The sequence below is a fragment of the Mesoplodon densirostris genome, chromosome 18 (genome assembly GCF_025265405.1).
Source record: "Mesoplodon densirostris isolate mMesDen1 chromosome 18, mMesDen1 primary haplotype, whole genome shotgun sequence".
Lineage (NCBI taxonomy): Eukaryota > Metazoa > Chordata > Mammalia > Artiodactyla > Ziphiidae > Mesoplodon > Mesoplodon densirostris.
In genome coordinates this window covers 43546630-43558219 of record NC_082678.1, presented here as the reverse complement: position 1 = coordinate 43558219, position 11590 = coordinate 43546630, and the positions used below count along the sequence as shown (strand labels likewise).

The following is an 11590-nucleotide window of genomic DNA, read 5'->3' as shown; positions in this document are numbered from 1 at the left end:
TGTGTGCTCTGTTATTTTTGAGTGGGGGAGTTCTTTGGTTTCGGGGAGGGATGAGGAAAGAAAGGGTGTTGCTTCCTGCCATTTCCTATTACCCATTTCTCTCTTTTTTAAAATCTTGTGACTTTTCCTTTTTCTCATTTTTATTTGTTGGATCATCAGCTACAACTCCAAGGCTCTTTTTCCAACCCTCACCCCCGTGTGATGAGCTCAGCGGAGATGGAGGGTGACAGCAGGACACCTCCACAGGCCTCAGGTTGAGGTCAGAGAGAGAGCAGGACTCACTGGACAGACGTTTAGTGGGAGGGGTGCCTGATACGTTTCACAACTGCCTTCCATTCATCCTTTTGATCATCCTTTCCACCTTCAGCTTGTTTAGTTCTGCCAAGAGTCAGTAGAGGTCACTACAGCTTCATAGGTTCAGTTCCCAGTTGCAGAAGCACACTTTTTTATTTTAAAGGAGTTGGGGTGGGGGTGGGGGGTCAGACCTGCATAGCCTGCCAAAGATTTGAACTGCTAGACACTACAGCTTGACATGTATTCACTACCAGAGCTGCTCAGAGGCTGAGAGACCAGACAATTTTTGAGGCTATTATATTAAAAAATGTAATTCCAACAAGCATTTATTGAGTACATGTTAAAAACACTGCTGTTGCCCTTGGAGATACAACAGTCACAAGTTAGTCACTGCTGTCATGGAGCTTACACTGCAGTGCAGGACACCAACAAAACACATATCAGAAAAGTAGTGAAAAAATAAAACAAGGCATCGTATTACAGAGGGCGAGGGAGGGGGCTACACCAGATTGAAAGCTGAGAAAGACCTCCCCGAAGAGGGAATATTTAAGCTGAGACCTAAGACTTAAGGAAAGGAAAAAGGTAAAAACATAGTTAGAAAAATTGAGATTTATTCTTAATAAGTTCCCCTTTTTAACTCGGGGGAAAATGCAACATAGTCTAGGACCTGGACCAGTGCTTCTTAAATTTTTATTTAAATGGATCACCTGGGATTCTTGTTAAAATGCAGAGTCTAATTCAGTAAGTCAGAGTGAAATCCTGAGATTTTGCACTTCCAACAAGCTCCCAGTCATGCCGATGCTGCTGGTCCTTGACTGTAACTCTACGATCACAAGATATGAACAGGACTTTAAAATTGAACCCTGTTAAATTGAACCCCTGCCCTGAAATAGGTGATGTCTAAATAGGGGACACAAGTTTAAAATTGTATGATGAGCATATTTTTTCAGTAGTGACAGTGTTTCCTTGTGGCTGTAAAAATAACATAATATCAAAAGTTTACAATCACTGCCGTAGCCAAATGGCTCTCCTATCCTTGATAGGCCCTAATGAGGTGACTCGCATAAATGCCCTTTGAACGTCGTCATACCTGCCCTAACAGGTTGAAGGGAGATTCTGAAATGAAGCGAGGCTCCTAATCTCATAGGTGGGGATGCGTCTTGACAATTTTAGGAACACAGTACTGGGAATGGGGAAACTAGTAGGCATACCAGCGGAGGGAGTCGGGTGGGTACGGTTTATTTTTCTCAGTTCTCTTAGGTGCTAGGGAAGTGAGATTAATATGACATGGAAATCAGCCTCTTCTCCCCTGTTCCGTCTTTTTAAAACTCACACCATTGACACAGAATTGCTAAAATGGGACCTGTTGCTCCCACACATCAGAGCTGCCCTGGACAAAAGCCAAAGTCACAGCTAGGGAAATAGTCTGTCTTCTTCCCACGGGAACGTAGACTTTGTTTCTGTCCTCCCTGGGTCATTCCATCCAGAATATGCAAGGCTGGCACAGTCAGTAGATGGGGGCGATTTGCCTAGGAGCCTCCCCAGCGCAGCATCAACACCTCCCAGGGCGTTCCCTCCTGCCTTTGGCTCACCTCCCAAAACCGTGACAATCCGGGATATGACAGGGGGTGGGCTTGGTACCAGTTCCTTGTAGTACAGCGCCCCCCGAGAATGCAGCTCCCACCTTTCTTCTGCAGGGTTCCGCGGTTACAGCGTGCAGCGGGTCATGTGGGCCGAGTCCTTGATCTCTGGACAGTACAGCACTGGGGGAAAGAAGGAGGGTTAGTGGCAGCGGAAGGGCGCCGCCGAACCGGCGTTCCGGGGCGCTCTCCCTCCACTGCCTACCCGGGCGGCCCCTCACCGTTGCTAGGCAGCGGGCGCCGCCACCTGCGCGCGGGTGCCAGCACCCGAGCCCAGGGCCGCAGGAGCTCACGCCATCCCGCGCTCCTAGGCCCCGCCCCCTTCTCTCCTTTTCGTAGTCATCGGCCTTTCGGTCCACATCGCCGCTTTCCCGAACCGGACCACCCGCCCCATTAGATTCGTGCGCGGCCCGCGCTGTTGCCTCCAAGCGCGACCACAAGTCCGGGTCGACCGCGACTTCCGTGACCCTGCCGCGCGGGAGCGGGGTGGGCGTGCGACAGAAGGGGCACATGACGACGTGGCGCAGACGCGCGCGGCCGCCCCGCCGCCGTCGCCACGCGCCGCCAACTCGCGCAGACAGGCGGTGCAGAGCGTGTGGCCGCAGCGGGCGCGCGCCGTCCCGGGGAGACGGCGGGGCTCTCGGTCCCCGAGGTTGAAGGGCCGGTAGATGTTGCAGTCCAGCTCTCCCCGCTCCGGAAGAGACGGCACCCTCACCAGGAGCTGCATCGTGCCCGCCGCGTACTCGAGGGCGTCGCTAACGGAGCGGGCCTGTTCTGGGGCCTGCGCCGAGGCCTGTTGCCCCTTTTAATAGTGAGACCCCCGCCCCTCTTGAGGCGTCAAGCGGCGGTCAGGCCGCTCCCCGCGGCAGCACGCGTGGGGGCGGTGGAGGTGCGAGACCCCGAATGCCAGCCATGGCGAAGCGGGGGAAGCGGGCCAGGCGGTGCGAGGGCTGGGGAGGGGAAGTCGCGGTACGCCCCCCACACACACACACTCCCTCCATGCCTTCCTTTATCCCCCAAGCAGAGCCAGCGTTCCTTAATTCTAGTGTGTGCAAATCCCCAGTACCCTCCCTGGGCCCGGGCCCTCAGCCACTGGCACAGGGTTTCTCACACTCTTTCACAACCCACCCAAACGTACTTCGAAAGCCAGTGACACCGCCCATTCTGCCCAATCTTTAGTGGGCTCCTGGGCATTTGAGCAGATGCCCTCAATTTTCCTTGTTATATACGACCTCCTTGTGTTCTTGTAAGGCTGGCTTCCCAAATTTTATTCTCAAACTGCTCCACTCTCAGCTGACATCTCAGCCTAAGGAGGGCCCTAGATTCCAGGACCACGGCCTTAGGAATGCTGGGAACCCTTCCTGAGTAGCCAGGCCTGGACACCCACACACCATAATGGCTCCAGCAAAGCCGCCCAGCCTGAGCGGTGTGACTTCTGCTACAGGTAAACAGGACATAGTACTCACAGCCCACATTCCCTCACGGTGCCACACCCATCCCCCAGCCGCAGCCTCACCCTCCTCTCCTGGACCTGCTGTCCAGATTCTGTTGTGGAGGTTCATAGCACGGACTCTAGAGCCCGCTTACCAGTTGTGACACTTTGAGCAAATTACTTAACTTCTCTGGGACTTGGTTTCCTTATCTATAGCATGTCGATGATAATAGGATTGAATCAGCTTATATACTGATTCTAAGGTGCTTAGAATGATACTTGGCACACAGTAAACACACCATTTATTAGCTGTTGTTAGTGTCCTGTGCCCCAGCCTATGTTGTGTTTACTTTAACTTCTCGGCACCCAACGTTTCCAACACCCATTTCTTTTCTTTTTTTTTTTAAAGCTCCATTTTTATTATCAATGCTTTATTTGTTTTAGTTAATTTATTTTTTTGGCTGCATTGGGTCTTCATTGTAGTGCGTGGGCTTCTCATTGCGGTGGCTCCTCTTTGTTGTGGAGCATGGGCTCTAGGCGCACAGGCTTCAGTAGATGTGGCACGTGGGCTCAGTAGTTGTGGCTCACAGGCTCAGTAGTTGTGGTGCAAGGGCTTAGTTGCTCCGCGGCATGTAGGATCCTCCTAGACCGGGGCCTGAACCTGTGTTCCCTGCATTGGCAGGTGGATTCTTAACCAATGAGCCACCAGGGAAGTCCCTCAACACCCATTTCTTTTGGTCAACATAAGATGGGCTTCTCCACACCCATGGCATTCACTGGCTGTAACAGGCAGTGTAAAGCTGGTTTTTAAAACCAGATTCTTTAAACCCTAGCGAGTAATCTTTTGTGAGGAGGTATATCGTTATTTTTAATTATTTTATATCTTTTCAGAACTTCTAAGTTTTATTGTCTTTACAATCTCTTGGAGGAAGCTATCTACTTATACCAATGATGCTGTCAGAATTCAGGGTTTTTTTGGAACTTCTCTTTGTAATGGTGCTTAGAGATCTCCTCACATCTTTTAATATCTTCAGTTGGTATTTAAATCTTAATCTTTCAGGCTTCCCTGGTGGCGCAGTGGTTGAGAGTCTGCCTGCCGATGCATGGGGACACGGGTTCGTGCCCCGGTCCTGGAGGATCCCACATGCCGCGGAGCAGCTAGGCCCGTGAGCCATGGCCACTGAGCCTGCGCGTCCGGAGCTTGTGCTCCGCAGCGGGAGAGGCCACAACAGTGAGAGGCCCGTGTACCGCAAAAAAAAAAAAAAAAAAAAAAAAACCACACAAGGATAAGAGTGAGCATCAGATGGAGGAGCAACAAAGCTATGAAGCCAGGCCTCTGGGTTCTAAGGAAGAAAGCTGTGGCCTGGAGGATCAGGTGCGTGGGTCCTCAATGAGAGCAGTGACTAGGAGCATGATGCCTGGGTCACTAAGGTAAAGGAGCAGTGGAAAGGTAGTACTGGACCTTTCTAACGGCAGGGTGCTAGAGGCCCAGATATGTGAGACTGAGATCCTAACCTCTCAGCCCCCAGCAATTTCAGACGCGGTAAGTGATGATCAAGCTGAGATTTTATTTACAGTTCCCTGGGAAGTCTTACACAAGAGGGGCCATCATTATTGCTTTAAGATTATTGCCAGGAGGAAGGCTACAGTCCTCCACTCCCAGGTAGGAGTCCTGCTCAAGGCTCAAAAGTTTATCCCCAGACCTTTTTATGTCAGCCCCATTTCTCTGCCGTGACCTAAAGGCTGTCACCTTTTCCTGTGAAGTGCGGCCCAACCGTACTTTCCAAGGGCTTCCCTGGCCACTTGTGCCAGGACAGGCTATACATCGGCCAGTCAATTTTCCCTCATCAGTGCTTTGTCACTGCACTCCCCACCCTACCCCTCTCTTTGTGGTTTTAAGCCCTCCTCCACCTCCTGGCTGAGGCAGGGTCCTAGTTTCCCAAAGATTATCATCTGCTTCCTGCCAGGACCAGCCTGGCTTCCTTTGTAACGAATGTAAGAGCCCCATCTCCTTTGTCCCAGATGACATCAAAACTCACTTCATATTAGGTTGTTACCCCTTGATGACATTTCAAGGGCACTTTTGAGGTACTCTGCATGGGTCTTGTATCTGCCTTTTTTTCCCCCCTGGGCCTCGGCGATTAGGGGGAGAGAGAAGGGAGCGAGGCCAAGTGGCAGAGAGGGGACAGACCAGTAGCTCATGCCCAGGATTAGCAGGGAGGCCTAGGAGAACGCAATAGGGAGCGGAGGACTACTCTCCCTCTCAAGCCCTACTGCGGGAGGATATGGCTTTGTTCATGCTTTCGCTACTGTAGCCGGAACTCGTTAGTGGGCGGGGCCTCCCTGGCTCCGGCCACTGCGTGGAGGGATCCGGGGCGGGGGCGGGGGAAGCGGTTCTGGGGGGTGCATCGGCTCCGGTTTGGGTCCCTGCGCCCCCGACGGACTATTTCTTGAGATGCGGTTTGTGGCCCAGGAGCCCTTCTATCTCCATCACCGTCTGCGGGGTCAGCTGACTCAGCACCTGGAGTTGAATGGGGTGGTGGAGAGGGCAGTGCATGCAGGGTTGCTGAACAAGGGAATGAGGTTCGAAAACCCGGGGAGCCGCACAGCGAAGCCAAGTGGCAGGGAAAGAGTCGCAGCTGTGCCCCTGCCTCACCGTCTCGCCCTGGGACCTCTCATTTGCCAAGCGAGGATATTGTAGTGGGTGACCTCACAGGCCCATTCTGGGCTGGACAGCAAGGCCTTGTTTGACTGCTGGGGCAGGGGACAGAGATGGGCTCTGGTTCTGACACTCCCCCCACTGCCCCCCACACCCCTCCCCCCTCACCTGCAGGGCGCCCAGGTGTTCAATCAGCTGCTCTGCACTGGACACCCCTAGCAAGACCGAGCTGACACCCTCACTGCGGAGACACCACGCTGGGCCAGAGAAGGAAATAAAAAAGAACTGGTGGGAAACAGTGAGCACACAGACTTCAGAGGTGTCTCCGAGGAAGAGGGTCCTCCCCAAAGACAAACCAGTCTGCGGTTTGGGAGCGTCTCAGGAGGAGACAAGGCCTCTGCAGTGTCCAGGGCTGGCAGTGTCTCACCAATAGCAAGCTGCGCCACGGTGCAGCCCAGCTGGTGAGCGATGGGGAGAAGGTCCATGACTTTGGCTTGTTGCTTCTTGCCATCCTCACTCTGCACTTTGTCTTTGTGCCACTGGTAGCCCTGGAGGCCAAGGAGAATCAGCAAAAGACGACTCCTCAGATAGTCCACTCCTGCCGTCCTGAGCCCCCAGATCTCACCTTGATGTTGACCCTGCAGGTATCTGGGACTCGCCCATCATACTTGCTAGTGATGAGGCCACAGGCCAGAGGGGACCAGGTGACTGAGCCAACACCTAAGAGGAAGAGGATTGGATGTGGGAAAGGGATCTAGGTGATGGTGAGGCCGAGGGAAAGGTAGGGATGAGGGGACTTCGAACCAATCTTGTGGTAGAGCTCTGGCAGCTGCATCTCCACCTTCTCTCTCTGAAACAGATGGTGCTCAGCTTGTTCACACACTGGAGGAATCAGGTTGAACTGTCTGGCCATGGAGTAGGCCTCCTGGGTTGGGGTGGGGAAAAGATGGGGGTCAGAGCACTCCTTCCATTTTCTTCCACTCCCCCCTCCTCCAGGAGGGTGGGGTTTGGAGTGGCCATGTGAAAAGTGGGAACAAGTTGTAGGACGGCGAGGTGGGTGGCACACTCACCATGATTTCTGCAGCCCCCCATCGGGATGTTCCCCAGTATAGGGCCAGGCCCTGGTTGATGACATAGGTCATGGCTCGCACAATCTCTAGGCACATAGGAGAGGGAGAGCCTCACTGTCAGACCCCTGGCATCCTGGGTTCCAGATCTGCAGACCTCTGCCTACCCCACCAAGGCCCCACTCATCCCTGTGGAGTCAGAGAGGTTGGTATCTGCTCTTCACCTCCCTCCCTGTCCAAGTCCTGGGGTGTGAGCCACTACTGTGGAGCTTGGGAGGCCTCCTGAGCAGGGGCTGGCTTCTGCTGAGGGTTTGAGAAGTGCTCAGTTTTGAAGGGCTGTCAGGGTTGGGGTGCTGCTTTTACCCTCCATGGGACTGTTGGGGTCTGAGCGATTGGCGAAGATGATGTCCACATATCCCAGCTGGAGGCGTTCCAGGGATCCTCGCAAGCCTGGGGTAAGCATGGGGCGAGGAAGGTAAGCTCTTCAGCTTCAGTTTCCTAAGAATTTAGACCTTATCCTTTTGCCATGGCCACCTAAATCCCAGCTTCCCTATTCAAAGCCTCAGACTCAGAGCTTCAGAGAATGTTCCCAACTCCTCTGGCTTCCATACCCAGCCACCTCCGGTTCCCAGCCCCTAACTCTTACCCTCAATGATGTGTTTGCGGCTCAAGCCTCGCTCAGTTTCTGCCCTGTAGGAAAAGGTAAGTCAGAGATGAGGTGTGTCAAAGATAAGGGACCAGGGCTGGCCTGGAATCATGAGGAACTGGGATTTCAGGGGTCCTCACAGGCAGAATGCAGACCTGGGGTAGCAGGTGCAGGGACTGCTGTCCCCACCCCCATCCCATGCACCTTCACACAGTCTCTGCAGATCTTCTCCCCAATTATAGTGAGGCAGCCACTTACTGTCCTCCCCCAAAAATCTTGGTGGTGATGACATAGCTTGATCTCCTGGAAAAAGGAGAAATGGTAGAACGAGCAAGAAAAGGATTTTTGGATGATCATGTCCCCAGCAACCTCCTGGCCCTCCCCACCCACCCAACATATCTTACCTCCAACCTTTGCTCTTGAGGATGTTGCCTAGGGTTCTTTCAGCCCTGGAAGGAAGACAGTGCAGAAGCACTGACCCCTCCAAAGTGGATCAGTTTCTTTCCCTCCTCCCCACCTTTCCCTTCAACTTATTTCCTCTCCTGTAAAATGGAGCATAAACGAGGAGCCCATTGGGCTGTCAGCCCCATCCTAGACTAAGTAAGAGGGGCTCCCAATCTAGGGTTAGAGTTGTATCATTTTCATTCATTCATTCAACAAATGTCAGTTGTGCATCACTGTGTACCAAGCTCTGTTCTGGGTGCTGAAGGGATAGAATAGGATGAGGGAAGAGGGACCAACTATAGTGGGGCCAGGGAGGACACTGCCTCGTCTGGTTCCAACCATTTGTATTGCCCTCCCCCTTCTTTTAGTCTCTGCAAAGTTCCACCCATCCTCCAAAATTTAGCTTGGTCCTCCAAAATTTAGCTTGGATTCTGCCTCATTTTATGGAAAATGTTCTCTGATTGCTGTAGTCTATGGTCAGTCCTTGTCAGCTTCCATAGCTCTTACTGGCTACACAATTTTTTGACACTTAATCATGAGTTAATGTGTGACAAGTCTTAAGTTATGGTGGGCTCTTACTGAAGTGTTACTGTTATTTAATCTTCCGTATCTCCTTGTCTTTTGGTTTGTTTGTTTAACCACTTAGACTGTGAGCTTTTTGAGGGCATATTGATGTCATCCTTCAATCAGATACCTGCTCTGTGACAGGCTCTGCATAGGTACTTAGGTGACGTGGGAAAGAGCAAGACAAGTTCTGTGGAGGGAGGAGCCTCCCACTTGAGCAGTGAATGTGGCCTTGTAAACGAGTAATTGATGAACTCTGTGTCAGAGGGTAGTGTAAAGTGCTTGGGAGCTGAGGGGGATAGTGACCAACTTTGGGGAGTTGGGCAAAGGCTTCTTGGAAGAGCTGACATCTGGGACAAGGCTTAAAGATAAGCAGAAGAGTTTGCCAGAAGAAGAGGCAGGAGTAGTCATCCTAGGTTTTTACTATTTCCAGCGTGAAGCCATGTGTGCTGTGGTATAGTATGTTTGAAATTTAGCTTTGTCATCCTCACATAGTTGCACATAAATGATGTCCAGGAAATATTTGTTTTATTTCATTTTGACTGCACAGTATGCCCCATTGCCCTCAAAGCTGGAGAGAGACAGATGTTGGGACTACAGTTCCCATAATGCTTCGGGGCCCCATTGGCTGAAAGGTTGGAACTTAGTGATGCAGAATTCCCAGGGTTCTTTAGGAGGAAAACCAAAAGCCCTGATATTCTCTCAGCCTTCCAGGTGTAACTTAGTCTTTCACCCCAGTCCTTACTTTCCCGCTGCATACACTTCGGTGGTGTCAAACAGGTTTACGCCATGCTCATAGGCTACTGTCAGCACATCCTCTGCTGTCTAGGATGGTGAGAGAAAAAGTTGAAGATCAGCAACCAGCCTCTCAGTTACCTTCCTTACGGCATTCTAGCCCATCAGACCTCAACCTTGGTTTCCACATTCACTCCCCTTTCCCCACCCTCCAACCTCAGGTCCACCGTTCCCCATGCTTGTTGTCCAAACCCCTATGCAAGTCCATTTCCCCCCTCTTTGGTTCTCTCATACCCCCTCACCCCGCTTCTAGGTCCCATCACTTATACCTCATCTGAGATCTGAGAACCAAATGTGACCCAGGTACCTGCAAGAGAGAAGCCAGGCAAGTGAGACCTGTGGGCGAAAGCCATGAAAGAACGCCCCTTCCCTTAATTCCTCTTCTTTCTAACTCACCTAGGCCAAGGCAGGATACCCGAAGACCAGACTTTCCTAGGTTCCTGCAGGACACAGAGGCAGAAGGAAGGGGTAGAGCCTCCATTAGGGACATAGATTATCAGCCTCCAGCTCCTCTCCTTCCAGACTGAGATGCCCTCAGGGTGTCTCAGTCCAAAGAAACTAGACTCAGTGAGCCCACTGAATTGGGCAGTGCTATGGCCATAGCACAAGTGAACAAATAATGACTGTTCCTCTGGACCCACTGTCCAGTGCCTCTGTTCCCTCCTATCACATTGAAGATGCGCTGCCTGCTTAGCGTTTCTGCTGGTGGGTCTTGTGTTTATTTGAGTCATCTCTGGGATGTGTAGAGTCGGGGGTGGGGGTTGACTGGGAGGAATGCGACCGGCTAATTGTGATGAGTTTGTGAAAACAGATCATCAGAGAGTGCTGTGCTAAAGGGCAGACACTGGGGTGGAAGGGGTAAACCAAGTCAAGTTCAGGCACTCAGGCAGGCAAGGATCCTTGGATAGGCTAGGCAGGCGGGCCTCCAACAAAAGCAGGTAGGACACCTGGGTGGAGAGTATGAGAGGAAAGACCAGTTCTCCCTCTTCCCCTCTCTACTCCCTCTGCTCCTGTTGGCTTGTGAAGTCTGTCTTCAAACCAGAGAGCCCCTCCTCCCAGGGGCCCCCCACCCAGGCAGTCTGCTCAGCTTCCCAACCAGGGCCACCACATGGAGGGGATCAAATTCCTCAAGTGACAAAGCGGGTCAGATCAGTGACCTCTGCTCACTCTCAAGCAGGAGCCCCTCCCCTCCCCCCTACTGGTAGTCCGGAGAGCCCAGCGGTTCTCTGAGATAAAGTCGGTTACATTTCCGTCCATCTTTCCCACATGGCCCCTGTCCTTCAGCAGGGGGTTGAGAGATGTGGTCCATCCTTCCAAGGGCCCCACTTCCCTCCCCACCAAGAAGGGTTGCAGGAGACCTTGGGGCATGTGGGGGCAGTATCTGGGTCAGGCACACTGAGCAGGCCAGAGTGAGAAGCCGTTTCCTTCCCCCATCTTCCCAGGACACGACCCAAGGACACTTCATCCCGGGGGGGTGGGGGTGGGGGGTGTGCAGCCTGGAGATCCGTGCATCCCTTGCCTTCCTGAGGGTAAGGAGGGAAGCTTAGGAGCATCCCCTGGGTCTGACAGGCCTGGTCAACCTTGGTAAACTTGATTTTCTACTAGTCGGGGGTATGGACGGAGAGCAAGAGAGGGCCCATGTAAGGGAGTGCCAGTGATGGGAAGAGGAGATGGAGTGAGCCGGGACCTTCTTAGCGAAGTTGGAGGGGGTTCTGGAAGCATCCCAGGAAGCCTCAGGGGTCAGGAAAGGGGAGCAGATGTGGCGGGCTGCCCGGCCACCCCCATACCTGTATTTCATGCCAGTGCCTCGGCCGGTGCTCTCTCGGAGGACCCCAGCGGGCGCTGGGGGTCGGGGAACCACTGCGGCCCGGGCCTTGGGGCCCGACCCTCCTCCCCCCGGAGGATTCCCATGCCCCCCGCCGACCGGCCCGCCATTACCGCCCCCGGGGCCCGGCCGGGGTCCACACAGACGGTCCTCACTGCTCCGGCTGCGAAGATTCTGCTCGGTACATGCGATAGACACCTGCATGCCGGCTGGCCAAGGCGGGG

General features: G+C 53.1%; 2 protein-coding genes across 2 annotated transcripts; both read right to left on the bottom strand.

Annotated features, from left to right (window-relative positions):
• Positions 1-2001: 2001 nt before the first annotated feature.
• On the bottom strand, positions 2002-2661 carry RNF227 (ring finger protein 227). Its single transcript, XM_060080984.1, is given in 4 exon segments — positions 2002-2057; positions 2156-2272; positions 2275-2466; positions 2469-2661. Coding segments are annotated over 4 exon segments (558 nt in total).
• A 2661-nt stretch (positions 2662-5322) lies between these two features.
• On the bottom strand, positions 5323-11570 carry KCNAB3 (potassium voltage-gated channel subfamily A regulatory beta subunit 3). Its single transcript, XM_060081054.1, has 14 exons — positions 11329-11570; positions 9938-9981; positions 9811-9848; positions 9492-9571; positions 8143-8187; positions 7997-8041; positions 7739-7782; positions 7456-7542; positions 7096-7181; positions 6830-6950; positions 6651-6745; positions 6453-6573; positions 6194-6282; positions 5323-5887 (listed from the first exon to the last, which is right to left on the bottom strand). The coding sequence occupies exons 1-14, from the start codon at positions 11568-11570 to the stop codon at positions 5810-5812; spliced, it is 1215 nt and encodes a 404-aa protein (XP_059937037.1). The 3' UTR covers positions 5323-5809.
• Between the last annotated feature and the right edge of the window lie 20 nt (positions 11571-11590).

Coding starts and splice junctions, on each gene's coding strand:
- KCNAB3 (XM_060081054.1), bottom strand. CDS start 11,570: ATGCAGGTGTCTATCGCATGTACCGAGCAGAATCTTCGCAGCCGGAGC. Junction 7,543..7,738: donor CCGCAAACACATCATTGAGG/GTAAGAGTTAGG, acceptor TGCTTACCCCAG/GCTTGCGAGGATCCCTGGAA. Junction 6,951..7,095: donor GGGGGGCTGCAGAAATCATG/GTGAGTGTGCCA, acceptor ACCCCAACCCAG/GAGGCCTACTCCATGGCCAG.